This window comes from Canis lupus, chromosome 30 (genome assembly GCF_003254725.2).
Source record: "Canis lupus dingo isolate Sandy chromosome 30, ASM325472v2, whole genome shotgun sequence".
Lineage (NCBI taxonomy): Eukaryota > Metazoa > Chordata > Mammalia > Carnivora > Canidae > Canis > Canis lupus.
In genome coordinates, this window is record NC_064272.1 from 20,956,941 (window position 1) to 20,972,542 (window position 15,602).

Below are 15,602 nucleotides of genomic sequence, written 5' to 3' on the forward strand. Positions count from 1 at the left end.
ATTTTTTCCCCAAAGAGGGAGATTCAGTTCTCTCTGACAGGATCCATCCTAATATCACCACAGAGAAAATATAAGCATTACCTAATTTAAGACTCTTCTCTTTACTGAAACTGCTGGAAATACAAGCACATTTTCTTCCAGCATTCTACCCACAATGCCTTTTTTACAGCATTCACCGCCATGTACTCCAGTTTTATTATCACCCATTCTATTGTGTCCCTAATGCCAGCTTCTGAAAAGCTTTCAAGGAGTATTTAGTGAGTGAACAAACTATTGATGAGTGAACATTTCATAATGCCCACGTTATGCTTCATTTGAATATTCCTGAGGGTAAGTTGTCTTCTAAAATGCCTTGCTAAGGGTAGGCTTTAATGTAGCTTTTTATAATCTGAGGCCACTAAGTATATTTAGCTTTAACTTCTCTACCCAACAAAGCATAGCTCCTAAGCTTGCTGGCCTATTAGTTCTGTACCTGTAACTATTACAGATAAGAGAACTTCTGGAATCCTACTTCAATTTAATAAAGTTAATTCTAGTTCTCAAACTTTCAGTAGGTTCCACATTTTACCACTGCAAACATAAATCTAGATATGTTTTAATGTAGGTTTAGTTTTCTTGATCTTCTCATTTTTTAGTCACACTACGTTTTAGAATATGCTTTGCCTAATCAGCTAGTTCAAGTAGTAGTAAGAGTGAGGGATACATGACATTCCAACTAATAGAATGAATTACAGGTAACCTAAAACTGCATAGAGGAACAAAATTGAGCATCTAAGATTCCTTGACCAAATTTGGTTTGGCTATCAAATAAGTGGCAGGTATCAGAGATCTTAGAATAACTTCATCTTGGAATAGATGAAGTTATTTTATTATTTTTCCTTTTTTTTTTTTTTTTAAGATTTTATTTATTCATGAGACATACAGAAAGGCAAAGACATAGGCAGAGGGAGAAGCAGGCTCCCTGCGGGGAGCCCGATGCAGGACTTGATCCCAGAACCCTGGGATCACGATCTGAGCGGAAGGCTGACACTCAATCACTGAGCCACCCAGGCATGCCTATTTTATTTTCAATTGTTAGATGTTATTTATGTACAATATATTATTTATAATCTTCAAAGCGATGAAAACAGATAAAATCTGTAAAGGCACCTTACCTAATTAAGATACATTTAACTGTACAACAAAATGTACCTTCAGTTTTTCTTAAACTGAATGTTAATACTGTTTCTTTTTTAATTTATAGAAATGGCTAAGTTGCAAAAATGAGTGCCTTCAGCTAATGTGAAGTACCAGATGTGATTCAAGTAAATTACAGGTCTTCATTTACTTCTGTTTTTGAACAGCCCTTCTGAGGCCAAGTTTATGTTAGTGTCTTTAAATGGCAACTGTTCGAAATTAATTTTATTCATGTTCAATTACTGTCAGTGTTTGAGCCAAGCTAAGACAGCTGATAGCAGTCAATTAGGTGATGATCATGGAAAACAGTGCCTTGTCCCCAGCAGGAATTAGTGCTAAAATTGCAGGCAAGCCACAGACTGGATCCTGGATACCCAAATTCCAAAAGAACAATTATCTAATTCCATGGAGACAGTACATGTGGAGTATGAACAAAATGTCAAGTTCATTAATAAGCCTATTCTTTTCCATTGCAAAGGTCTTTTCTTTTATAGGTACTTTCAACAGATCCTATGTGCTTAATATGAGGGACTATTGCTGGGGAATAGGACTATAGGAAGGGACAGGGGACTTTTAATTTACTCTATTTGTTCTGCTCGGTTTTCTGCTACATGCAAGAATTACTTTTACAAATTAAAAAAGAAAAATTGTTCAGCATCTCAGAGTTGCCCAACACTGTAGTGAAAGATAAGACATACTTTTTCAGAAAAAGATATTCATGCCACCATACACATAGTAACTACTGAAAATCTCCTAGTGGTGTATTTTTTAAGAGGACACACTGCCACACATCCTCCAGAATTATGGAGACACAATCCATTGCTAGTGTTTGGGAGATTAAAGAGGAGAGAGAGGTAAATGAACTTCTGTGTAACAGGACAAGCACTGGACAAGATACTGTTGGAAAAGTTACTGTACCCCCATTTGCAGATGGGGGAAATAATGCTCAGCAAAGTAAAGCAATTTGTGCCAGAGTGAGAATTCAAATCTGGGTCTGCTGGAATCCCTAGCCATAGTTTTCACTATCCCTCCTTTTTTCTAGAAAAAGCTAAAGACCTGAGGACAATGAGAGTGAATAGTTGGAGAAATTATAAAGATGACCTACTGCTTATTTCTTGTTTTTCCATGACACCATTTCAGTCTGTGCTACTTCCATTAAAAATTACAAATGTATTTGCAGTTAACATTGGCTTAGCTATTCTAAAACAAGAATGGCCAGTATTACAGTTCAACATGTCTATCTTCATACAGGGTACTCACTAAACCACCTGAAAACATGGAAGAAACCAGCTCTCAGTTTCCTATTTTTATCGAATATGCTTCTCGCCCTCTATACTGGTTTAGTTCATCAACGAGGTACTCTTGATGTCATGACTCACATTCAAGAACTCTGTTACAATAATCGCAATAAATCTTCAGCTTCAGTATTTATCATGATGCCTTGCCACTCTACTCCTTATTATAGGTAATAAAAGTTGTTCCACTATGTGCTATTAAGAAAATGAAACTTTAAAATTCCTTTCAGATTCCTGAATTTAATTAACTGTTCAAATGACGAAGAAATCTGAAACTTCCACTCATATATATTCATTGAATTTTAAAAGCCATTTGAACTATGTCAATGAAAATCATATATATCACTTTTAAATACTGTGTTAATTTAAAAATGTGAATGACTTACATTTAAATGATCCACTTTAAATGTCATAAAATATTTTATAGGTTATTTGAAGGTACCCTTAATAAAAGAAATTATCATTGAACTTCCTACAGATCTTTGTAATACATCTTAAATTTTTATGATTTTGAATTTATCTCAAAACACTCGATTCTAATCCAGATTTAAATACTGGACTGCTGCCCTGGTCTTAAACAAGTTTTTTTTTTTTTTTTAATCTCTTTTTTTATATTAGTTATTTCACCTGTAAAAATTAGGAAATTCAATTAGATACTATTCTAATGCTTGATTTAAGTATTTCTGAGAAATACATCACTAAAACTACCTTAACTATGCAGGGCATTTAAAAAGAAATCCATTTGGTCCAGTGCTTCCAAATTGCCCAATAACAGTATGAGGGTAAACCAACCATTTTCCTTTAAAAAGTTCTATACCTACTTAACCTGACTTTAATCGATCTGAAGTTGATTTTCCATGTGCACATTCAATCAACTAAATATCAAAGCTAATGTCATTTTAAGATAATTTAACACTTTTGCAATACTCTACCTTGGTCATTCATGCCAATCACTAATACACAATTTGGAAAAGTTGGGACTGCTGGCAAAAGCCACAGGATATATGTAATACCCAAATATCCCTTCAAATTGTGAGGTTCATCTACTATGTAAAAAGAACTGAGAGTGGTACATTCACTGTCCCTCCATGTTCACATTAGCAGTAACACTGCTGAGAATAGGAATTCTAGAGCCATCAAGATAGTCTCCATACATGGTTGTAGTTGTTGATGTCTTAGGTTTAGGCTGTAAGTACTTCACCAAGTTCTCATCTTATGGTTTTTCAAATTGCACAATGGAGAAAAAAAAATTCTCTAATGCTTACTTTGCAGTAGAAAGACTTGCAGCTTTTTCTCAGCTTGTTTTTTTTTTTTTTTTCCTGAAGCAAGAGCTTCCTCTTCTAAATCATACAAGTTAAAGTATTAGGGCTTGTGTAAATTTACTTTGAATGCAGTTCATAAATAACATAAACCTCTATCATGTATTTATTCTTCCTGTGGCAGTTACAAACATGGCTTTTGCAGGGCCCAAGTGACTGCCTTAAGTTGTCATAATTCATCAATCAGTCTTTTTTGCATGTATTCTAGTCTATGCCACAATAAAACCATTACTTATTTGGATTTTAATCAGTGAACATATGTTGCTCCCTCTTACTAAATCTTAGAGGAACAACAACAACAAAAAAAAGAAACACACACACACATACACACAGGAACAACTTATTTAAGGATGTGATCCATCCCTTTTCAGAGCAGAAAGGGAAGAGAACGGGAATCCCTTCTGGTTCATGAAGTTTTCTACCTTGCCAATTAAGCCTATAGGGAATTTTACTCTCTTATTAACAAGTCATTCAGCTCATCCCAAAGGCCCCTTCCATTCTTGGAAAAGCATACTAATGTTAGAATATGGAGTCTCCCACACTGCTATCTCACCTTGAAATGGAGTTTCATGCTTTAATCTTGGATGTGAAAGTTATGTTGCTGCTGCACAGGGGAAAGTACATTAAAGGCTTGCTTCTTAACCTTAATGGGACCTGGTTTAGATTCAGACTTCACATTTTATCATGTGAACATGACAGATCTGGAGACTAATTGGAAAACTTTGACCTTTTTAACTTAACTAAATGGTAACTTTCTCTTTACAGCCATGTCCACTACCCACTTCCCATGAGATTTCTCCAGTGTCCCCCAGACCTGACTGGAAAGAGTCAGTACCTTGATGAAGCAGATATATTCTACCTAAATCCCTTAAACTGGCTATATAAAGAGTTTCACAATGATTCAACATTGCCTACTCACTTGATCATCTTCAGCATTTTAGAGGAGGTAAGGAAATATGAAAAAAGGGAAAACTCACTATTTCGCCTCTAGTTTAGCTCTCAGGTAAATAGCATAGCTTTTTTATGGTCCCTTTCAACTCCCATTATTTTGTAATTGGCTCTTTTCCCTGGTCAAAATCCATCTCAGTTCTGTAACTATCAAAATATATGTTACTTACCAGGAGTAAATTCTTTTATTAATAAATTATATTGTTTTGGGGTACCTGGGTAGCACAGTCAGTTAAAAGTGTTTGATTCTTGGTTTTGGCTTAGGTTGGGATCTCAAGATTGCGATCTCAGAGTCATGAGATTGAGCCCCGGAGTCAGGCTCTATGTTCAGCATGGAGCTGCTTGAGATTCTCTCCCCACCCCTGCTCTGCACCTCCCTACCCACTTGTGCTACCTTTCACTCTCTAAAATCAATTTAAAAAAGAAAATATAGTTTTATTAAACAAGTGGTAGAGGCGCCAATCAGGTCATTCTAAAAGTTTTGAAACCAGACTCAACAAAATGTAGCCTTTATGTAAACATTTATTTACTTATAGGAAATAAGTGCTTTCCTAATTGCAAGCAACTATGAGAGAACTGCTGTGTTCTTCCACACTCACTTGCCAGAAGGTCGAACTGGAAGTCACATATATGTCTACGAACGGAAATAAAAAGGGACACTCAACAGAAGATGAAATTCTGAATTGTGTTTAAATCTTTCCTGAAGAAATAGACATTGTTGGGTACAAATATTCAGATGCTGCATAAATATGCCTGTAAACACTGAGTAAGATTCATGGATCTAGGAAAAAAAACTACTGAACTGCTTTACCAAATATCACTACTGAGGAAATGTATGAAAAATGTCACAAAGTATAAAATATATTAATACAAATGCCAGATTTTAAATAAAGACCTTTAGTTTTCCTCATGGTGTAGTTTTATTGTTTCTTCCACAATATTCAGATGTGCAAGAAATTTCACAAGAGAACAAGTCAGCAAGCTCATAAGAAGGCAGCAAATTCTTCACAAGTCAACGGGCTCTTGAACCCACAAAAAGACAAGAAGCAAGTGTAAGATTATAAAATGTTAAAGATGAAATTCCATCACAATGTACTTTTTTCAAGCTCTACTGCAAACTTAACACAAATATCAGTGTTAATTACACTTTGTCATATGATTTGAGCTTGCTTTAAGCTCATACACTGAAAGGAAGACTCATTTCATGCACAAAATCTGTTGCATGCCCGGCTTCCTTAAAACTACAGTTGAACATTTCCAGAGCCAAAAAAATTCAGCAAAGCTAAACTACAGGAAAATGCAAGTTAGTAAGCTTTTGCTTGATGCTTCTGAGTAATAAAGTCATCAAACTGATACTTAGAAATAATAGAAAGACATTATCTTGATAATTTCATTTTAGTTTCAACACCAAACATTGTAGAAAGCATCCATGTTTCTGTTACTGTTTTCTAATTTAACTTAATCATGATGATCAATATTTAGGGTCAAAAGGTAATTGCCCCAATTCTATTTCAAGATTTGCCATGTGTCTTCCATTAGTGCGACCATATTTATGCCATTTACCTTCCCTTTTATAAGGTTGTGGCTGAGGGTGCTTCTGCTCTTGTTTTCGATGCCTGGAGTTTTCAATATTTACCATACGTTGCTTTTTATCTGGTCGACTGAAAGCAGTAAACACATTTTTCATCTATGTTAGAGTTAAATTTAAACAAACAATTTTAATGTTTTTCTCCATTAATTATCTGAACACTCTGAAAAAGGATGTTAGTCTGAAGTATAATCCTAACACAACCAATACCAAAAAGATTCAGTATTCTACTTTTATCCTACAGAAAAAATAGACAAGCATACTGTAGTGGCAAAAAGGAGAAATACTCAACAGATAAATAGAAATGTGACAATAAAATAATGAGATGTGTTTCCGTTATTTCTCCTCTCATTCAGAAGCAACCCCTCCCCACTGGCTTCATTCCTCAGCTGGAATATATACATCTCTCACAAACTAAAGGAAGTCTCTTTTCACAAAGGAAGTCTCTTTTTCCTTTTCCTCTCTTATAGCCACAGCTAAGGTTCATAAGCAAGGTCTATGTTTACTGCTCTCCTGAAACTCCATATGATTAGGCTACTTCTGTCACTACCTCACTGAAACAGTTCAGAATGCTATTCACGGCCACCCAATTCCCCAACTAAGAAATCCAGGCTCTTGTTTAATGTTTAAAGCACTTGACACATATATTCATTTCACTTGAGATGATCTTTGGATTTTCATGCCACCACATTCCGGTATTCTTAGCCTTCTTTCTCTACAACCCTGTAGGTGTTAATGTGCCCCAGGAGTTTCATAAATACCCCAGCCTAGACTATCTACACACACAGAATCTGGGCAAGACAGAGTCACAGAACTAATGGCCAACTAATTCTTTCTACTTGGCTGACAATAGGTACAAGGCACAGTTCTCATCTCCAATTCCCCTTACCCAAAACATCTGGTATCCCTTACCTTAGTGATACCACTATACAACTAGTGACCCAACCCAGAAATCTGGAATTGTTACTATCTACTTTTCTTTTCACAAGAAATACCACCAATTTTACTTATGTTATTCAAATCTGTCTCCTTCCACTCCTGTTACTCTAGTTCAGATACTCATCAGCTCACATCTATTTTTTTTTCAAAGCCCAGCGTCTAGCTTCTAGCTTCACTCTTTGAAACCATTCCTCCAGGCTGTTGCCAGTGATCCAGAATGCAATGAAGCAAGTCCTTTAGCATAAAACAAGGTCCTTCAGATCTTCACAAAAGTTCTGAAATCTTTTCATACCCTAGCACTACCCTACCTCCTAAAAGAGCCATTATCTTCACATCTCCAAATCTATGCAAATGAAGTTCTCCTTCAATGTAATGTCCTACTCTATCTGCTTAGCAAATTCTCATTTCTCCTTCAAAATCCAGTTTAAAGAAGTTCAGTTCAAAGACCACCTCACTCCTGAAGCCTTCTCAAACATCTCTGGGCTAAGGCCACCATATGCAATGTATTTCTTATATTTACCTAACTCTCCAAAAGCTTGTGAGCTCCTTGATGGCAAGAACTTTTCATGTTTTGTAAGGGCAGCCTCACAATGTTTTGCTCATTTCAGCACTAGATATTTAATGACTTAAGACACCAAAATCAGTCTCATTATTTTATAGACACATTACATTTATTCAAAAAGATATATATATAACTAACTCAAAGATAAAAATAAAGCTAACATTTGAAGATTAGGTGAGTTTCATTTACAGAATATAAAGCTGATAAGCAATGGATAGTCATTTTTAGAAATATATGTAAAGCACACACATTGTTAACTTGTGGCTTCCTAAGTTTGCCTCTACCTTTATGAACAATAATTGTGTAGTAACTGTATTAGGTATCATAATTTAATTGGTAAATGGAATAGACAAAATAAGTGGGCCAATCCAAATTGTTACATATGAGCTCTTCTGATTTCAGAGTGAAATCTGTATAGTTCACCCTAGCTTCCCAAAATGAGTAAAAGACTAAAGGAAAATCATTTCACTTAAGGTGATTATCTTTAAAAAAAAAAAAAAAGGTGATTATCTTTTCATAAACTAGAATGAAAAGAAACAAAAGAAGCTAAAATAGGATTGCATAATCTTAATGTATTTTTAAGGCAGAAATTAAACCATTTGCTCAAGTCAAACTGATTATATAAAATTTTCAGATCTTATAACTGAAAATTTATATAATCAGTTTGACATAGCTATTAACTTAAAATTTTATCTTTTGACTTAATTTATTCTAAGTTCTCTGGCAATAAAGGACTTTTACAAATAGCACTTTTATTTTTACAAAAAACACTTTATGGATAGTAACATTCCAAGATGTTAAAATGATAAAAATGCCACCCAATCTATAAACGTTAAAAACTATTATAATAACATGGTGCTATGTAAACCGACCTGGGTCCATATGGAGGGGAAAGAGTGTGACCAAAGAAGTGTCTATATATAAATCCATCCAACTTCTCAAACACTCCATCATTATCTACTTGATATTCCTTCATGTCTTTAAGATAATCTTTAACATCATTAACAAAGTCAGTGAAGAGCTTCTGATCATGTATAAAGACACCATTTAGGAAAAACTTATTGATGAACTGATCAAGTTCTTTCCAATGATGAAAACTATCCAGTTTTTCTAATAAATACCTTTCAATTAACTGTCTAAATTCATCTATCTTTACAGGATTCAACACTTTCATATTAAAAAGGTTAATGGATTCTTGTTGAGCACATTCAAATATACCAGAACAAGACTTTCTGAAAGAATCATAATTTTCACTACAGTCATGCTCAGCACTGCATTTCTGTGAATTTGTATTTTTTCTAAATTCTTCAAAGTGAATTGGCTTTTCTTTCCTTCCTTCTTTTTTCATAGTAGGGCCTCTATTCTGGTTTTGTGTACGTGCCTTATACTGTGGGTGTATATATTCACTAAAGACTGGTGGTTTTTTAGTTGCTTCTTCTTTTGTGGCACCAAATCTTTTATTGCCCTTTTCATCAAAGATATTCTTGGTGGTATCTTTGAAATGCCTGAAAGTGGATTTAACTGAATCTGAAAATTTTTTCAGATTTTCTTTCACAGCTTCTTTAGCTTGTTTAATTTTTTCTTTATGATGCCTCACAAACTCCTTGGTAGAATTCTTCATGGCATCAAATGTTTCCTTAACTGAACCCAAAAATGTTTCCTTTGGCTTATTTTTAGCCCTGTGGTTTCCTCTGCTCCCTTTCTTTTTTCCATCCATTTCTTGTTTTGCATTTTGATCTTTTGCTTCAATATACAGTCTTTCCCACAAATCAGAACGCTGCTGTTCGAAGTTTAGCTTCTGCTCCAGGTCCGTGAGTCTTTCCCGTAAGATTTCCATTTCCTTTTTGTCAGTCGCTACATTGGGAGAGTCTGGGTTGCCATAAGATTCACTAGAGCTTAACTGCTGGAGTTCCACCTTTAAAGCCATGGTTATTAGTCGTTCTCTCTCCAGTTCCCTCCTTAGCATCTTTGCTTCTGACAAAAGAGTCTCCTTCTGATTCAGGAAGCTGTGGGTCTTCAGCTTTTCTTCTTCCAGGTGCTGCTTAAGTTTCCGATTTTCTGAGATTAATTCAGTCCCTGTCCCTTTATCTTCCAATATCCTAATCTGTTCTCTTAGTTTCCTTAACTCTTCCTGTAATAAAGATAAGGCTTTTTCTTCCTTCTCCAGAGATATTCTTAAATACTGATTTTCTGTAGCAAGGTTCTTTTTCTGAGTTTCAAAGGACATCTTCTCTTCTTCAGTAAGGGCCCAGCATCTTGCAAGTTTTTCCTTTAATGCCTAATTTTTTTTGAAAGAAAAGAAAAATGTCAAATGCTTTATTTAAAAGTTCAATTTAAATCTTTAAGACATAACCCTATATAGAGTATCCTTTATGCAGTATATAGATTTGTAGTGATTTTAATACATAAAAATTAGAAAACACAAGGTTTATATGCAGGAAAATGGATAGCACAGAGCTACATCAAAATAGTAACAGCATGCTGGAAGAATTTAAAGACTGGAAAAAATGAGAGCCTGATCCATCCCAGTAAGATTTCTAAAATAGAGCCAGGGGTAATTCTGATTAGTATTTATTAGTGATTACTGATTATTTCCCATAATCCTATGAAAGCCTGAATGGTTTCTAGGCTCACTTACAAGTCAAGAATAAAAGAGATCGGTTCTCTATCTTTTGACTACAGAACTCCAATCTCTCCTACTAATAAGTCTCCTAAAGAGAACTTAGACAGGACTAAAGGCTTCTCTGACCCTTGGGTGAAGAAGATGATCTTCTATAAAAAGGAAAATTATAGGGATCCCTGGATGGCGCAGCGGTTTGGCGCCTGCCTTTGGCCCAGGGCGCGATCCTGGAGACCCGGGATCGAATCCCACATCGGGCTCCCGGTGCATGGAGCTCCGGTGCTTCTCCCTCTGCCTGTGTCTCTGCCTCTCTGTGTGTGTGTGTGTGACTATCATAAAAAAAAAAAAAAAAAAAAGGAAAATTATAGTTAGAGATGATTTGAGGATTCAAAATAATTCTATTTATATTCTCTACACTCTTTAAAAGGAAAACATTTCAATAATCTTATTCCTATCTGAAAGATCTTCACTTTGTGCAAATTAACATCCCTAAACAAGTTCAGGTAAGTCCTCCAAGTTCTCCCAGCACTTTAAACAGCACTGAATCTTGGTAACATTTATAACTAATTTCTCTGATTTCAAATAATCTCCTGAAAAGACTATCACCAGATTAGCAATGTAAGCCGAGTCAGCACCCTTGATAGAGAGGAAACCATGTTCAATTAGATTTACAGAATTTTGCTGCATTTCAAAGTAGCCTTAAATGATCTCTTTCAACATACATATCTGTAACCAACTTTCACTAAAACAGCAAGAAACTAAACAACATACTTAAACAGGTTAATGGTTACAGCATTACCCGGTTAAAATATCTTATGTATAAATCAGCAAATGATACTTACAACAAACAAACAAATGTCCTTTAGGACAATGACAGTATTTCCACTTGAAAAATAACTATCAGAAAGGGAGACAGAACATGAAAGACTCCTAACTCTGGGAAACGAACTAGGGGTGGTGGAAGGGGAGGTGGGCAGGGAGTGGGGGTGACGGGATGACAGGCACTGAGGTGGGCACTTAACGGGATGAGCACTGGGTGTTATTCTATATGTTGGCAAATTGAACACCAATAAAAAATTTATAAAAATAAATAAATAAATACATAAATAAGAAAAAAAGAAAAATAACTATCTGAAATGGATGGCTCACTATCTGGTTCATTAATCACCAAAGAACAAATTAAAATTTTAAATTTCATTATATTTAGAGGCACGTGGGTGGCTCAGTCAGTTAAGCATCCAACTCTTGATTTAGGCTCATGATCTCAGGATCCTGAGATTGAGCCTTGAGTCAGGGCTGAGTGTGGAGCCTGTTTGGCAATCTCTCTCTTCCTTGCCCTATGCCCCTCCCCTCCTGCTCATGCTATTTCTCTCTCTAAAGAAACTGTTTTTAAAATGTCATTATAATCATTTCATCTGTGCTGCATGTGAGAGAAAACAAGTTTCATGTACCCATAGAAGTGGACCATAGGGTAGTACGGACTAATGTAACATTCATTACCTTTAAATGCAAAAGCACAAGGGGCCACAGTGACTGATAGGTATATTCTGCATTCAGTAAACTCCATAATCTTGAATTAAGTGCCTGATAAGTAAATCCTGCGCAGGTCTCCCACCAAGATCTCTAAAATCCAAACCACACTTAATAGATGGAGGTAAAATGCCTGCAAGAACTGACTCAGTAAAGATTTTTTTTTTAAGATTTTATTTATTTATTCATGAGAGACACAGAGAGAGAGAGAGGCGGAGACACAGGCAGAGGGAGAAGCAGGTTCCATGCAGGGAGCCCAACGTGGGACTCGATCCTGGGTCTCCAGGATCACACCCTGGGCCACAGGCAGGCGCTAAACCACTGAGCCACCCAGGGATCCCTAAGACCCAGTAAAGATCCATGCAGGGTCAGTCTCCTAAAAGCCAACAACATCCAATGGAACCAGAAATCTTGGTGGTAAAGAAGAATATGCCTGTTCTTTTTATAACATCCTTTGATCAAGATAGGAAAAACTACACTATTTACAAACAACTTCAGTAGTCCCTGCTTAAAAGACAAAAATCCAGATGTCAAGTGAGATTCTGCCTTCTAAAGTAAGATAATCCTAACACTATAAGGAATACATAAATTGTGAAGGAAATCTAGAGGAATGGAATAAAAAAGGAAGAGTTTACTTTTCTACCCTGAATTTTATCTACAAGCACCACACCCTTCTTATGAAGAACCAGACAGGAGACCAGCTATTACACTGGTCCTCATAAACCCACAAAGGTATTAATGGACAGCCCAGTCCTCCTGTGTTAGGTGAGTTTCAGTAGGCAAGTATAACACACTCTCTTCCATCAGACATAACAAGAAACCAAAGAAAAAGACTGGCTGATTATTTCCCTTGTTCAAGAAAAGATCTTTGAGAGAAGCTACAAACTCTCCTTCTTCTCATGACTGAAAATGTTTGGCTAGTTCTGTGAAAATGTTAATAACAATTCTTTATATATATATTATTAATGATGTTAATTATAGTAATTTAGAAAGAACATCTTTGAAGTCAGATAAATTCAGCTCCACCGATTGGTAGCCTTGGAAAAGTTAACTTTTTTGAATCTCTTTCCCATGTATGAAATGAAGCTAATACCTGATTAATTCATAGGGCTACGGTGGGCAGTAAGAGAAATTCTGTATGTGAGCTAATCATAGCAGTGACTAGGATAATCAACAATTATTACAATATTATTATTGACTCACTAATCTGCTTTGTACTTACATCTGAATAGTGCAATAATTATTAGCTAACAATGCTTTTTTATAAACTTTGTTAACAGTACATACCTTATAATCTATAAAAGATTCTTGTTCCTGTTGACATTGGGAAAGATAATCCTTCATATCATTCAATTCATCTTCATGTATCTTTCTGACTAACTGCTGACGCTTCTGAATCTGAATTGTGCCTGAAAAATGACATTTTTATTAGGGATACACACACACACACACACACACACACACACACACCACAAACGTTATGATGACCAATATTTTGAAACATAAAATAAAACATTTAATCTGTATATATACTAATTAATCTGGATAGGATTATTTTCTTCAAGGCCAGCATTTCACAGTTCTATAACTCTGATTACATAAAGAATAAGTAAAATCTCATGATGGCCATCATCAAATGGTGGTGGATGAATGTTAATACAAATAAGTCCAAGCAGGTTAATATTTTTTTTTAGCATACACCAAGGGACATTTAAGCAGTTCACTATTCCTTTTGACTAAAACAAGCCAGGCTACATTACCCTTAAAAAAAAAAAAAAAAAAAAAAAAAAAAAAAAAAACTTATATAATGTTTTTAATCTTACTATATCAACGGCACTCAAGTTTGTTGTTTTTGAGAGTTTGCTGAGGTACATAAAGTGTTGCCTAAAACAGGGAAAGAAACAAACCATGGAATCTATTCACAGGATGAAGTCAATAAGGAAAAATAAAAGTCTATTTTTTCTCACTATATTTTGCCTAATAAATGATGTAACAGCCCAAAAAGTACAACAAGGAAAATAACTGGCTGCGATTATCCAACCATTCTCACATCTAAATCATTTAAGAGTTCTGCATTAGTTAGGTCTATATTAGAGGACCACCATCCCCATACCTGCAGTGACCAGTCTTAAACCAACTAGGATTCTCTGTATTTTCACCCTAGAAACCAAATTGTTAATTTGCCAAGACATGCTGTTCACATGCTGTTGCATGCCTCATGCACGAGAGAGAAAAAAGAACACTGCAAAAATAAGGCAAAAGGCATTTGGCAACCTGGACCTTAACATCTATCAAGTGGCATACTATTATATAAAGATATCATAGGATTTGTAATGAAAATGATTTTGTAATGATATTATTTCTTCCCCTACTGCTAAAAAAAAAAACAAAAAAACAAAAAAACAAAAAACCTTTTAATTTCTTCAATGATCCTGAAAAACACTAAGGAGAAAACTTTTGCCAAATTACAAACAACTCTTACCAGCTATGATATTCCTCTGTTAAGGTTCACTTCCTCTCTTTCAATTTTCCAATTTATAAGCATGGCAAATTTGTCTCAATATTACTCAAAAGATTTTTGGATTTTTTAAATGTTGAAATTCATTTTTTAAATGTAACTATCAGAAGTAACAGAAATCGTTTTTCTTTTCAAACTGCTGACAGGATGAATTCCTTCGCCCTCTGGAAAATAACCTATGTTGTTGAGATCTGAATTTGCAGTACTATTATATAGTTTATGTTGGACAATTATCTTAATGTGGCCTTTCCTAATCTAGTAACTACTGGGATTTTTTTTTTCCATCTTCAGCCACCTAACTATAAAGTGTTACCACCCAAAGTACAATCTTTGGCCTTCTTGTCATGTCTACAGATTTGCCTATTTTAATTATTAAAACACCAGTTTTTGCTATGACGCAGTTTTGCTATGTAAGAGTTCTCTTCTGACTCCAATCTTATCAGAGCTTCCAGCCAATACACCTAGCTGCCTGTTGGGCACAATTTTGGGAGAGTTCTCACCAAAAAACAAAAACAAAACAAAACAAGACAAAAACAAAAAAAACCCCACCTTAATACCTGCCGAATAAAGCTGGATAAAAACAAATCAAACTGCGTTATTTATCATCTAGAAAGCCTTTCCTAGAAACACCCTCAATTCCAAAAATAAAGAACCTACCACACTTCTGAAACTACCAATATCACAAGTATCCTCACTCAAAGTTTTGTTTTCCATTATTATTTTGGTGTCCCTTATTTCACTTTTTTCATCCCCATTCACTATAATTTTCAAAGTCCTGATGACCAACTATCAGGATTACAAACCCTCTTACCTGACTGTCTTAATTTTTCCCATACCATATGCCTTCCTGCACTTTTTCTGAAAAATTACTGCGAGGTCACTCTATAACCTTGAGTTACAGACCTCTATAATTTACAACACTGACACCAGCTTACATGTTCCAACATTTTATTTCATTATTTCTAATTTATCTACTCTGCTGTAGTCCAGCTAGTCTTCTCACTGCTACGAAAACCAGCAAAGTTTACTTTCAGGTTATCGGTTCTCCATTGCTGCAATGTTCCACTTTCCCACTGCCTAGCATAAGCAAGCATAAGACCACACCCC

The 15,602-nt window shown here is 35.3% G+C and overlaps 2 protein-coding genes across 2 annotated transcripts in view; one reads left to right on the forward strand and one right to left on the reverse strand.

Moving 5' to 3' along the window:
- The window catches only part of PIGB (phosphatidylinositol glycan anchor biosynthesis class B), a 38,024-nt gene extending 32,376 nt beyond the window's left edge, over positions 1–5,648 (forward strand). Inside the window, exons 10-12 of the mRNA XM_049104444.1 lie at positions 2,428–2,641; positions 4,556–4,736; positions 5,275–5,648. Of these exons, the coding sequence (XP_048960401.1) occupies positions 2,428–2,641; positions 4,556–4,736; positions 5,275–5,388 (509 nt within the window). The 3' untranslated portion in view covers positions 5,389–5,648. The remainder of the gene's footprint in view (positions 1–2,427; positions 2,642–4,555; positions 4,737–5,274) is intronic.
- Positions 5,243–15,602, reverse strand: part of CCPG1 (cell cycle progression 1) — a 39,502-nt gene continuing 29,142 nt past the window's right edge. Inside the window, exons 7-9 of the mRNA XM_025472719.3 lie at positions 13,265–13,386; positions 8,700–10,105; positions 5,243–6,399 (exon numbers count right to left, since the gene is read on the reverse strand). Coding sequence (XP_025328504.1) covers positions 6,210–6,399; positions 8,700–10,105; positions 13,265–13,386 — 1,718 coding nt within the window. The 3' untranslated portion in view covers positions 5,243–6,209. The remainder of the gene's footprint in view (positions 6,400–8,699; positions 10,106–13,264; positions 13,387–15,602) is intronic.